Genomic DNA, 15,353 nt, shown 5'->3' on the forward strand with positions numbered 1-15,353 from the left:
ACCTCGAAATAAATAAATAAAAATAAGGTTGAGAACCACTGCTCTACAGAGACACCCACAAGAACACCTCAGCAAGCAAGAGTCCAAAAGTGGCAGGCTCAAACCCAGAACCTCAACCCATGACTGATACCAAATGAGAGACTCCCTCCTGGGCACACAGAAGACTATGCGACTTGGAAGGCACTGAACAGGCTGCGTTCCGACTTACATACAAATTCAACTAGTTTCTCATCATTGAATCTCAACCAATTCAACCTAGTTTGGGAAACGTCCACCTATAGCACTTTTTGCTTCTGGTTGCTTCTGAGGAATATCACAAAGGACGACCACCTCACCCGCCTCATAGAAAATCTGCTACAAAACAGGAGCTTTTTTGTTGAGTTCCAGGGCCAGAGAAGCAGATGGCGGAAACAGAAGAACGGCCTGCCTCAGGGGAGCGTGCTTGCCCCATCCATGTTCAACATCTACACAAATGACCAGCCACTGCCAGAAGGGACAGAGAGCTTCATCTATGCTGATGATCGTGCCATCACCGCTCAAGCAGAGAGCTTTGAGATGGTTGAACAGAAGCTCTCCGAAGCTCTAGGTGCTCTTACTGCCTACTACAGGGAAAACCAGCTGATCCTTAATCCATCTAAAACATAGACATGTGCTTTTCGTCTCAAGAACAGACAAGCATCCCGAGCTCTGAGGATTATTACCTGGGAAGGAAGGAATCCCACTAGAGCATTGCAGCACACCCACATACCTGGGAGTCACTCTGGACCGTGCTCTGACCTACAAGAAGCACTGCCTGAACATCAAGCAAAAAGTGGGTGCTAGAAACAATATCATACGAAAGATGACTGGCACAACCTGGGGATCACAACCAGACACAGTGACGGCATCCGCCCTTGTGCGCACCCAAATACCTGGGAGTCACTCTGGACCGTGCTCTGACCTTCAAGAAGCACTGCCTGAACATCAAGCAAAAAGTGGGCGCTAGAAACAATATCATACGAAAGCTGACTGGCACAACCTGGGGATCACAACCACGCACATTGAAGACATCTGCCCTTGCGCTATGCTACTCTGCTGCTGAGTACACATGCCCAGTGTGGAACACATCTCACCACGCTAAAACAGTGGATGTGGCTCTTAATGAGACATACCGCATTATCACGGGGTGTCTGCGCCCTACACCACTGGAGAAATTACACTGCTTAGCCGGTATCACACCACCTGACATCCACCGAGAAGTAGCAGTCAATAGTGAAAGGACCAAGGCAGAGACATCTCCAGCTCATCCCTTGTTTGGGTATCAGCCAGCACGTCAACGACTTAAATCAAGACATAGTTTTCTTAGATCTACAGAGACACTTGCTGGAACACCTCAGCAAGCGGGAGTCCAAAAGTGGCAGGCCCAAACCCAGCACCTCAATCCATGGCTGATATCAAATGAGAGACCCCCCCCCCCCCCCCCGCGCACACAGAAGACTGGGTGACTTGGAAGGCGCTGAACAGACTGTGCTATGGCACCACGAGATGCAGAGCCAACCTCAAGAAATGGGGTCACAAAGTGGAATCCACGACATGCGAGTGTGGAGAAGAGCAAACCACTGACCACCTGCTGCAATGCAACCTGAGCCCTGCCACATGCACAATGGAGGACCTTCTTGCGGCAACACCAGAGGCACTCCAAGGGGACAGAGACTGGTCAAAGGACATTTAATCCACTACCAAGTTTGCAAAATCTGTGGCTTTTTTTTAAAAAAAAAAATCTGTGTGTTTGTGTTGTTCTGTTAGAAATGTAATACAATGATATGGTTGCTGATGACACAATAAAGAAATAAAAGTACTTTTTGCAATAGTTTTCCAATGAATATCTCACAGATTCTCAACCAATTCAACCTAATTTGTGCCAGCAAATCGGCCCTTTTTTTTTTCTTACATACTGAATTGATTCAATGGGTCTACCTCAAAATGCAAACAAAACTGTCAGGCATACAAACAAATACACAGACATCCTGAGTTCTGGTGTGAATAGGGCTGAATATATACATTCTAATAAGCAAATAAACAAGTGTTCAGAGTAACACAATCTCAGTGCCCTTCCTATTCAAGATGCTCTCTCTCTCTCTCTCTCTCTCTATATATATATATATATTCAAATAATAACAGTAAGAATGTCAAACATTTGTTTATGTATGTATATATAGAACGAGAGAAATATATATTTGTGTATGTACGTATATATAGAATTAATTATAGCATAATATATACTAACATAGATATACAATATACATTATTTACATATTATATTTGTAAATGTATGTGTATAAATATAGTTAACTATGACATAATATAAACACACACACACATATATAGTATTAATATATATTATATATAATCTGAGGGGGAAGTAGGCATTATTATTATAATTATTAGTGTATGTACGTATATATAGTATTAATTATAGCATAATATATACTAACAGATATACAATATACATTATTTACATATTATATTTGTAAATGTATGTGTATAAATATAGTTAACTATGACATAATATAAACACACACACACATATATAGTATTAATATATATTATATATAATCTGAGGGGGAAGTAGGCATTATTATTATAATTATTAGTGTATGTACGTATATATAGTATTAATTATAGCATAATATATACTAACAGATATACAATATACATTATTTACATATTATATTTGTAAATGTATGTGTATAAATATAGTTAATTATGAGATAATATAAACACATACACACATATATAATATCAATATATATTATATATAATCTGAGGGGGAAATAGGTATTATTATTATTATTATTATTATTATTATTTCTACCCTGCTTTTCCTCTCCAAAAGGAGATATTTATTATTGTTGTTATTCTTTATTTTCCACCCTATTATTATTATGCTTATTTTTACCCCGCTTTTCCTCTCCACAAGGACCCAGTGACGGTTATTACTATTACGTTATTAACATCATTATGTTTATTTCCTCCTCATTTATTATTATCATTATTATTACGTTTACTTCCACCAAGCTTTTCCCCTCCACAAGGAGCAATTTGTTGTTGTTATGTTTATTTCTACACTATTATTATTATTATTATTATTTATTTATTTATTTCCACCCCGCTTAAGGAGACATTATTAGTATTAATTCCCACCCTATTATTATTATTATGTTTATCTCCATCCCTTTTTATTATTATTAATATTATTATGTTTATTTCCACTCCATTTGTTATTATTAGCATTATTATTATTTATTTATTTATTCCCTGCTTTTTCCCTCCACAAGGAGACATTTTTACTACCACTATTATTATTATTATTTCCACCCCATTTTTATTATTATCATAGAATCCTAGAGTTGGAAGAGACCTCGTGTGCCATCTAGTCCAACCCCCTTGCCAAGAAGCAGGACAATGCGTTTAAAGCATCCCCAACAGATGGCCATTATTATGTTTGTTTATTCCCTCCCAATTTATTATTATGTTTATTTCCATCCCATTATCATTATATTTTATGTCTACCCCACTTTTTCCCTCCACAAGGATATTTATTATTATTTCCACCCCATTCATTATTACTATTGTTGTTTATTTCCACCCCATTTATTATCATTATTATGATTTATTTCCAGCCCATTCATCATTATTATTGTTGTTTATTTCCACCCCATTTATTATCATTGTCATTATTGTTTCCACCCCATTTATAATTATGTTATTATTGTTTATTTCCCCTCATTTATAATTATTATATTCTCACCCGGCTTTTCTTCTCCCCAAGTAGACATTGATTATTACTATATTATTATTATTATTACTATTATCGTCATTATCATTATTATTTATTTCCAACCCATTATTATTATTTCCACTCCATTTATAATTATGTTATTATTGATTATTTCCACCTCATTTATAATTATTATATTCTCACCCGGCTTTTCTTCTCCCCACGTAGACATTGATTATTATTATATTATTATTACTATTATCATCATTATTTATTTCCAACCCATTATTATTTATTTCCACCACATTTACTTTTATTATTATTATCATTTCCACCCCATTTATAATTATGTTATTATTGTTTATTTCCACCTCATTTATAATTATTATATTCTCCCCCAAGTAGACATTTATTATTACTATATTATTATTATCATCATTACCATTATTATTTATTTCCACCCCAATTATTATTATTATTATTATTATTATTACTATTATCATCATTATCATTATTATTTATTTCCACCACATTTACTTTTATTATTATTATTATCATTTCCACCCCATTTATAATTATGTTATTATTGTTTATTTCCACCCCATTTATAATTATTATATTCTCCCCCAAGTAGACATTTATTATTACTATATTATTATTATCATCATTACCATTATTATTTATTTCCACCCCATTTATTTTTATTATTATTATCATCATTATCATTATTATTTATTTCCACCACATTTACTTTTATTATTATTATCATTTCCACCCCATTTATAATTGTTATGATTGTTGATTTCCACCTCATTTATAATTATTATATTCTCACCCCAAGTAGACATTGATTATTACTATATTATTATTATTACTATTATCATCATTGTCATTATTATTTATTTCCACCACATTTATTTTTATTATTATTATCATCATCATTATCATTATTATTTATTTCCACCACGTTTACTTTTATTATTATTATTATTAATTACTATTATCATCATTATCATTAATTTCCACCCCATTTATAATTATGTTACTATTGTTTATTTCCACCTCATTTATAATTATTATATTGTCACCTCAAGTAGACATTGATTATTACTATATTATTATTACTATTATCATCACTATCATTATCATTATTATTATTATTATTATTATTTCCACCCCATTTATAATTATTATATTCTCACCCGGCTTTTCTTCTCCCCACGTAGACATTGATTATTATTATATTATTATTACTATTATCATCATTATTTATTTCCAACCCATTATTATTATTTCCACTCCATTTATAATTATGTTATTATTGTTTATTTCCACCTCATTTATAATTATTATATTCTCACCCCAAGTAGACATTGATTATTACAATATTATTGTTATTACTATTATCTTCATTATCATTATTATTTATTTCCACATTTACTTTTATTATTATTATTACTATTATCATCATTATCATTATTATTTCTACCCCATTTATTATCATTATTATTATTATCATTTCCACCTCATTTATAATTATGAAATTATTGTTTATTTCCACCTCATTTATAATTATTATATTCTCACCCCAAGTAGACATTGATTATTACTATATTATTATTATCCTTATTATCATTATTTCTACCTCATTTATAATTATTATAATTATTATTATTTCCACCCCATTTATTATTATTATTATTTCCATCCCATTTATAATTATTATATTCTCATCCCAAGTAGACATTGATTATTACTATATTATTATTATTACTATTACTATTATTATTATTATTATTTCCACCTCATTTATAATTATTATTATCATTATTTCTACCCCATTTATTATTATTATTTCCACACCATTTATAATTATTATATTCTCCCCCAAGTAGACATTGATTATTACTATATTATTATTATTATTATCCTTATTATTATTATTACTATTATTATACTTATTATTATTTTTTCTCTGTGTTATTCCTCCCACCTGGCTTTCCTTCTCCCCAAGTAGACATTGATTATTGCTATATTATTATTACTATTATTAGGATGAGGATGCTGTGAGGAGTGCCAAGGCGCGGCCTAGCTTCCCCCCTGAGGCCTGCCTGGCGTGATTTCCCTGCCCGGGGCGTGTGGCCCCTCAGCGGGCGGATGGCTTCCCTCCCGGCCTGCCTTCTCCCTTCTCCCTGGTCTGTCTCACCGATGGTGGAGATGAAGGTGGTGTTGAAGGCGTCCTCGCTGAAGCGGAAGAGGAGGCAGGTCTTGCCCACGCCCGAGTCCCCGATCAGCAGCAGCTTGAACAGGTAGTCGTACGTCTTCGCCATCTTCCTCCCCAATGAGCAGGCCCGCACCGGAAGACAGGCCCAAGGCGAGGAGCAGGAGGAGGGGCCAATCAGAGGAGGAGCAGGAGGGGCCAATCCCCGCCCTCTCGCTTCCGCCCGCGCGCAACGCCTCCTGGGAATTGTAGTCTTGTACCTCCCTAATGCTCTGCCCCTGAGCTAGAGACCGGAAGTGTGCCCTGAATTGGGAACCTATTCTTCTTATTATTATTGTTCTTGCCCCAACTCTATTCTCCATCTTCACAGCTATGATTTCTCACCTTGTGGATGGGAAGCTGGCAAGCTGTTTAACCTCAGCAGGCTGAAAGCCAAAACCAAGGTTAGGACAACATGTTATAGAACTCCAGTATGCTGATGACAACGTCATCTGTGCGCATTCAGAAGAAGACTTACAACCTTGTTATAGAACTCCAGTATGCTGATGACAATGTCATCTATGCGCATTCAGAAGACTTACAACCTTGTTTTAGGACTCCAGTGTCCTGATGACAACGTCATCTGTGCGCATTCAGAAGACTTACAACCTTGTTATAGGACTCCAGTATGCTAATGACATTCAGAAGACTTACAACCTTGTTATAGAACTCCACAACATCATCTGTGCACATTGTGAAGAAGACTTACAACCTTGTTATAGGACTCTAGTATGCTGATGACAACGTTGTCTGTGCGCATTCAGAAGACTTACAACCTTGTTATAGAACTCCAGTATGCTGATGACAACGTCATCTGTGCGCATTCAGAAGACTTACAACCTTGTTATAGAACTCCAGTATGCTGATGACAACATCATCTGTGCGCATTCAGAAGACTTACAACCTTGTTATAGAACTCCAGTGTGCTGATGACAACGTCATCTGTGCGCATTCAGAAGACTTACAACCTTGTTATAGGACTCCAGTATGCTAATGACATTCAGAAGACTTACAACCTTGTTATAGAACTCCAGTATGCTGATGACGTTGTCTGTGCGCATTCAGAAGAAGACTTACAACCTTGTTACACAACTCCAGTATGCTGATGACATTCAGAAGACTTACAACCTTGTTATACAACTCCAGTATGCTAATGACATTCAGAAGACTTACAACCTTATTATAGGACTCCAGTATACTGATGACAACGTCGTCTGTGTGCATTCAGAAGACTTACAACCTTGTTATAGAACTCCAGTATGCTGATGACATTATATTAATTTATATTACTATATTATTTTCTATTTGATATCATACCTCATATATTATTTTATATTACTATTACTTATTATTTTCTATTCAGTATTATACATTATATCATTATATATTATATTATTTTCTATTACACATTGTATGATATATCGTTATTATATTATTATTTTCTATTCGATGTTATACATTATATTATATATTTTATATTATTTTCTATTTGATATCATACTATATATTATTTTATATTACTATTATTATTTTCTATTCAACATTATACATTATATCATTATATATTATATTATCTATTACACATTGCATGATATATCGTTATTATTATTTTCTATTCAATAGTATACATTCTCTTATATATTTTTATATTATTTTCTATTTGATATCATACCTTATATATTATTTTATATTACTATTATTATTTTCTATTCAATATTATACATCATTATATATTACTATATATTATATTATTTTCTATTATACATTGTATGTTATATTGTTATTATATTATTTTCTATTCGATATTATACATATTATTATATATTATGTTATTTTTAGATACCATACCTTATATATTATTTCATATTACTATTATTTATTGTTTTCTATTCATTATATTATATTATAATATATTATATTATTTTCTATTCAATATTACATATCATTATATATCATTATATTATTATCTATTACACATTATACGTTATATTGTTATTATATTATTATATTCTATTTGATATTATAATTATTATATATAATTATGTTATTTTCTATTAGATACCATACCTTATATATTATTTTATATTACTATTATTTTCTATTCAATATCATACATTATATTATAGTATTTTCTATTCAATATTATATATTATATCATTATATATTATTATATTATTATTTTCTATTACATTGTACGTTATATTGTTATTATATTATTATGTTCTATTTGATATTATACATATTATTATATATTATTATTTTCTATTAGATACCATTTGTTGTTCATTCGTTCAGTCGTCTCCGACTCTTTGTGACCTCATGGACCAGCCCACGCCAGAGCTCCCTGTCGGCCGTCACCACCCCCAGCTCCTTCAAGGTCAGTCCAGATACCATACCATATATATTATTTTATATTACTATTATTTATTATTTTCTACTCAATATTATATATTATTATATATTATTATATTATTTTCTATTACACATTGTACGTTATATTGTTATTATATTATTATTTTCTATTTAATATTATACATTATATTATTATATATTAATGTTGAACATGGATGGAGCGAGCACGCTCCCCGGAGGCAGGCCGTTCTTCTGTTTCCGCCACCTGCTTCTCTGGCCCTGGAACTCAACAAAGAAGCTCCTGTTTTGTAGCAATTTTCCTATGAGGCGGGTGAGGTGGTCGTCCTTGGTGATATTATATATATGATATATGGTTAGGGATCGGCTGGTTTTCCCTGTAATAGGCAGTAAGAGCACCTAGAGCTTTGGAGAGCTTCTGTTCTACCATCTGAAAGCTCCCTGCTTGAGCGGTGATGGCACGATCATCGGCATAGATGAAGCTCTCTGTCCCTTCTGGCAGTGGCTGGTCATTTGTGTAGATGTTGAACATGGATGGAGCAAGCACGCTCCCCTGAGACAGGCCGTTCTTCTGTTTCCGCCATCTGCTTCTCTGGCCCTGAAACTCAACAAAAAAGCTCCTGTTTTGTAGCAGGTTTCCTATGAGGCGGGTGAGGTGGTCGTCCTTGGTGATATTATATTTATTTATTTATTTATTTATTTGGTTTACTTTTACCCCGCCCTTCTCACTCCGAAGGGGACTCAGGGCGGCTTACATATCCAAGGCACAATTCGATGCCTGTAACATACAACAATGATAAAAACACAATAGCGCAAAATAGCAAACAACAACAGTACATCATATCCATACCCAATAAAACCAATAAAACCCATAAAATATTTCATACAAACCGATACAAACCAATTACTCCTTATTGCCGGTCAATATTCTCTGTCTCATAGTTCAGAGTTCATTCCACAGTTATCAGTCCTGCCGGTCCTATTTGTCTGGCTGTCCTTACTTAGTTGGCAGATTGCCCGAAGGCCTGGTCCCACAACCATGTCTTTATCCTCCTCCTGAAGGACAGGAGTGATGTCGATGTCCTGATATCCGCCGGGAGTGAGTTCCACAGGTGAGGGGCCACCACTGAGAAGGCCCTGCTCCTCGTCCCCACCAGCCTCACTTGGGAAAGCGGTGGAGTTGAGAGCAGGGTCTCCCCAGATGATCTCAGACTCCAGGGTGGGACATAGAGGGAGATACGTTTGGACAGATACACTGGACCGGAACCGTACAGGGTTTTGTAGGTCAAAACCAGCACCTTGAATTGGGCTCGGAACTGAACTGGCAGCCAGTGGAGCTGACACAGCAGGGGGGTGGTGTGCTCCCTGTATGTCGCTCCAGTGAGCAGCCTGGCTGCCACTCGCTGGACCAGTTGAAGTTTCCGAACAGTCTTCAAGGGCAACCCCACGTAGAGTGCGTTGCAGTAATCTAATCGGGATGTAACAAAAGCGTGGACCACCGTGGCCAGATCTGACTTCCCAAGGTATGGGCACAACTGGTGCACAAGTTTTAATTGTGCAAAAGCTCTCCCGGCCACCGCTGAGACCTGGGGTTCCAGGCTCAACGGTGAGTCCAGGATCACTCCCAAGCTGCGAACCTGCGTCTTCAGGGGGAGTGGGACCCCGTCTAACACAGGCTGTAACCCTATGCCCTATACGGCCTTGCGACTGACCAGGAGTACCTCTGTCTTGTCTGGATTCAATTTCAATTTGTTAGCTCTCATCCAGTCTGACACAGCGGCCAAGCACCGGTTCAAGGTCTGGACAGCCTCCTTGGTGACAGGTGAGTAGGAGTGACAGATCTGGACATCATCTGCGTAGAGATAACACCTCAGTCCGAAACTCCGAAACTTATACATTTTTCTCAGGCAGAGGTGGTGGTTCACAGTCTCATAGGCTGCTGAGAGGTCTATGAAGACAGTGCCAGTGATCTGCTGCCTTTCAAAGCCATCTTCCATGTGCTGAGTCAGGTTCAGCACTTGCGATGTGCAAAACAGACTGTTCGAATGTACCTCGGTGTCAGAGCAACTTCCCGCTTCAACCAAGAGACTCTGGATTTATCTTGCAGCTTTTCATGCTCATGTTTCAGGACTTTGTCATGTTCTCATGGGACCTTGCCTTGCCTATGTTTTCATGGATCTTGTTTGCCCGTGTCACCTTGGATTGATCTTTTGAAATATACTTTTGCTTTTTGAACCTTTTAGCTTTTCTTTTAATAAAACTATAAAGACTACTGCTGGTGCGTTCTTTGTTGTCGTGAGCAAGGTGGTTCTACTCTGAGGTGCGACAGAAATTCAATCCCACTAAAAGGCAACTCAACAGTGAACAGTTGAACAATCCGTCAGTCATTTATTAGGTATCAGTTAAGGCATACAAAAAGGCCAATTAATTACAAAAAGAAATTCAGGAATAACCATCTCTATTTGGCCAAAGCAGGATGCTCTTGATGTCGAGCATAGGACATTTTCAGGAGAATATATATATACATTTTTATAAAAGACAAGGGAGTTACAGATGGATAGGAGTTTCTCAAGAGTGAAATACTCAAGGCACAATTGCAAACCGTGCCAACAAAGAGAAAAAATAGGACAAGTACAAAGAAGCCAGAATGGATGTCCAAAGAACTTCTAACTGTGCTAAGACACAAAAGAGACATGCACAAGAAGTGGAAAAAGGGAGAAGTCACCAAAGAAGAATTCAAACAAATAGCCAACACCTGTAGGGTAAAGGTCTGCGAGGCTAAAGCACAAAACGAGCTCAGGCTTGCCAGGGACATTAAAAACAATAAAAAGGGCTTCTTTTCTTATGTCAGTAGAAAAAGGAAAAACAAGGAGGCGATAGGGCCTCTTCGAGGAGAAGATGAGGCAATGCTGACAGGGGATGATAGGGAAAAGGCAGAACTACTTAATGCCTTCTTTGCCTCGGTCTTCTCACAAAAAGAAAGTCATCTTCAACCTCAGCAAGATGGAGTGGATGAGGGATTAGAGGACACACAACCCCAAATTGGGAAACAAGTCTTCCAGGAATCCCTGGCTGCTCTAAATGAATTCAAGTCCCCTTTCAGGGCCAGATCAACTACACCAAGAGTATAGAAGGAACTAGCGGAAGTCATCTCGGAACCACTGGCAACCATCTTTGAGAGTTCTTGGAGAACGGGAGAAGTTCCAGCAGACTGGAGGAGGGCCAATGTGGTCCCAATCTTCAAGAAGGGAAAAAAGTAGGACCCAAAACAATGACCAATATCCGGTCAGCCTCACCTCGATACCTGGCAAGATTCTGGAAAAGATGGTTAAGGAAGTGGTCTGCAAACACTTAGAAACCAATGCGGTCATCATTGCTAATAGTCAACATGGATTTATCAAAAACAAGTCATGCCAGACTCATCTGATCTCTTTTTTCGATAGAGTTCCAAGCTGGGTAGATGCGGGGAATGCCGTGGATGTAGCGTACCTGGATTTCAGGAAGGCCTTCTTGGACAAGGTCCCCCATGACCTTCTGGCAAGGAAACTAGTCCAATGTGGGCGAGGCAAAACTACGGTGAGGTGGATCTGGAATTGGTTAAGCAGACGAACCCAGAGGGTGATTCTCCCCAAGGCTTCTTCCTCTTCATCCTGGAAAGAAGGGACGAGCGGAGGGCCATCAGCAAGGTTCCATCCTGGGCCCGGTCCTGATCAGGATCTTCATCAATGACTTAGATGAAGGGCTAGAAGGCAGGATCATCAAGTTTGCAGACGACACCAAATTGGGAGGGAGAGCCAAGACTCCAGAGGACAGGAGCAGGATTCAAAATGACCTTGACAGATTAGAGGGATGATGGGCCAAAACTAACAAAAGGAAGTTCAAGAGGGACAAATGCAAGAGACTCCACTTAGGCAGGAAAAACTAAATGCGAAGAGACAGAATGGGGGCGATGAGGCCTCGCTCGAGAGCAGGACGTGTGGAAAAGATCTTTGAGTCCTCGTGGACAAGTTAAGCATGAGCCAACAATGTGATGTGGCAGCAAAAAAAGCCAATGGGATGTTGGCCTGCATCAAGAGGAGCATAGTGTCTAGATCCAGGGAAGTCCTGCTCCCCATGCTCTATTCCACTTTGGTTAGACCACACCTGGAATATTGTGTCCAATTCTGGGCACCACAATTCAAAAGAGATATTGACAAGCTGGAATGTGTCCAGAGGAGGGCGACTGGGTTTAAGCAGCAAACGGGGCTGGAACTGTGTGGGTTTCTGCTGGACTGCACTGTTTTGATATTTGCATTAGCTGCCTTATTGCCCCCATTGCTTTGGCTCCTTGTGACTTCCATTGGATCGGGATCTGACCTTGCAGCTATTCGTTTCCCTTCGGTCTGGACTGGACTGGACTTCAACTATCGGCGTTACTCTCCCTTCCATGTCTGCGGCTGTGTTTCTGGAGTTGGCGTTATCATCCTCCCTGCATTCCAGCCTCGGAGTTCAGCGTGGCGTTTCCTACAGTGTTTGAGGCTCAGGTTACATTTTGCAACCCTTGAAAGACTGCTTCTCATTAGAGTGGCTGTGAACATCATTCTACAGTTTGTTTCGCCTCTGTTATTTGTCTGAGCAAGTTAGAGCTGAATTAAGCATTTTGTGTTTAACCCGGATTATATCTCTGGATAATTCAGGTTATATTTCGGTTGGGGTTTTGTGGGTTCTTTTGCCTTTTTTGAACTATTTCACACTGAAGACTTAAGTGTTTTTTGCCCTGTGGTTTTGTTTTGGGCTGTTTTGTGTTTGTCTGAGAAATAAATTATACTTCTTTAATTGGCTGGCGTCTGACCTTGACAGGTAAGATAAGGTTAAGAATATCACTGAGAGTAAGGGCAAGACGTGGAATATGGGTAAGAGGGGAATACCAAGAATATGGGTAAGATAAGGTTAAGAATATAATTGAGAGTAAGGGTCAGCCGTGGAATTTGGATAAGAGGGAAACGCTAAGAATATGGGTACGAATAAGGTTAAGAATATCATTGAGAGTAAGGGTCAGTCGTGGAATTTGGATAAGAGGGAAATGCTAAGAATATGGGTAAGAATAAGGTTAGGAATATAATTGAGAGTTAGGGTAAGCTATGAAATTTGTGTAAAACAGCAGTTCTCAACCTGGGGGTCGCAACCCCCAGAGGGGTCGTGACGCTGCCTTCTTTGGCCCCGGCCCCTCTGACTTACTGGCATAGCTACTAAGAATATGGGTAAGAATAAGGTTAAGAATATCATTAAGAGTAAGGGTCAGCAGTGCCATATGGGTAAGATAAGGTTAAGAATATCACTGAGAGTAAGGGCAAGACGTGGAATATGGGTAAGAGGCTGTAGTGAAATTGCTACTCTATGTTAAAGTTTTGGTGTATAGCTCTATGTTTACATATGGCAGATAAGGGAAAAATAAGTACAGACAGGGTAGCAACAGCAGAGATAGGATTCATTTGCATATGTGAAGCCGATTGGTCATATGCAGATTAGTTTAGGCCCAGGATTTGAAAAGGCTGCTAGGCCAAAATGACAGTTGGGGAGAGCAGAGCTGAACATTCCAAAGGGTGGCGCAAAGGTTCTGAAAGAGGCAGTTAGAGTGAGGGAGTTTGAAAATGACAGTTAGGAATCTGTGTGTGAAGAGGAGAGTTGGTTTTCGAGTGCCTGATAGAAATAAGCAGTTATGAAGATGTGTTAAAGACTTCTGATATAGAGAAGCAGTTAGTTAAATAGAGCTCGAGTTTTAAGGAACATAAATAAGGCTAGTGTTGCCTTAGTTCAGACTATAATTCAGCCAAGAGTGTGAAAGGAAGTAACATGTTTGTGAATGTGAAACATTGATAATTTATTCAGAAAAGTTAACCAAGTAAATGATACTGACTGTAAGCCTCAAGATTGCAACAAAACACAAATGTAACCACAAGTGTTGGAGCCAGAAGTTATAAATAAACTGTGTTACTTTGTTATACACAAGAGTGTTTCATTGCCTGCGATATAACGTACAAAGGTTTAACAGCACACAGAAAGTCCCTGCCAATATAAAAGAAGAAACTGAATTAAAGTGGAAATAGTCTCTCTCCCTCGCCTCAGAGGGGAATACCAAGAATATGGGTAAGATAAGGTTAAGAATATAATTGAGAGTAAGGGTCAGCCATAGAATTTGGATAAGAAGGAAACGCTAAGAATATGGGTAAGAATAAGGTTAAGAATATTATTGAGAGTAAGGGTCAGCCGTGGAATTCAGGGAAGAGGGGAATGTGAAGAATATGGGTAAGAATAAGGTTAAGGGTTGTCTGGGAGTTGAAAGGCTGCAGGCTGAAAAGGTTTTGCATGGTGCCGGATCCTCTCGCCACACCTCCAAGGAAGGTAATTCTTTGTCTATAGCTCAACTCACCAGAAAGTAAACAAAGGGAAGCATTTGGGCTTGTGTCTAGGACCGGCTCAAGTGGCAGAGTAACGACCGCTGGTGCTTTTGGCAAATTTGGATTTTTTTTCCCTACTGAATTGTGCTCAGGGAACCCTCTTTACTGCAAAAACATTGCTGCTGGTGTTTTGGACTTTGGCTCCAAAAATTCTTAGCTGCTGAATAAGCTAGAAAGAGGCTTTCTGGGAGTTGGAGGGCTGCAAGCTGAAGAGGTTTTGCATTGTGCCAGATATCCTTGCCAGGCCTCCGAGGAAGGCAAGAGCTCATCTTTAGCTCAACTCACCAGTGAGAAAACGAAGGGAAGCATTTGGGTTTGCATCTAAGACCAGCTCAAGCGGCAGAGTAATGACCGCTAGTAGGCTTGGTTGATAGTGTTCGTTAGTTTCTAAACTCGTTATGAATTCGTATTTAAATTAGCTTTCGATGCAATATCGAGCCATGCAGGAATAGTGTGAGGAGTAATTAAGAATCGATTTTTTTTTCCAAATTTTCGTAATTATCTTCGTATGTATTATATTATTATA

At 37.9% G+C, this 15,353-nt stretch overlaps 1 protein-coding gene across 3 annotated transcripts in view; it reads right to left on the reverse strand.

The window, feature by feature from the left end:
• The window catches only part of RAB8B (RAB8B, member RAS oncogene family), a 57,511-nt gene extending 51,374 nt beyond the window's left edge, over positions 1–6,137 (reverse strand). For all 3 annotated transcript variants that reach the window (XR_010910289.1, XR_010910290.1, XM_067471211.1), the window contains exon 1: positions 5,967–6,137. Coding sequence is in view for 1 of the 3 variants with exons in the window: in XM_067471211.1 (XP_067327312.1) it covers positions 5,967–6,090 (124 nt within the window). In the remaining 2 variants the exon portion in view is untranslated. The remainder of the gene's footprint in view (positions 1–5,966) is intronic.
• Positions 6,138–15,353: the final 9,216 nt, after the last annotated feature.

Source organism: Anolis sagrei, chromosome 9 (genome assembly GCF_037176765.1).
Source record: "Anolis sagrei isolate rAnoSag1 chromosome 9, rAnoSag1.mat, whole genome shotgun sequence".
In the NCBI taxonomy this organism is placed as follows: domain Eukaryota; kingdom Metazoa; phylum Chordata; class Lepidosauria; order Squamata; family Dactyloidae; genus Anolis; species Anolis sagrei.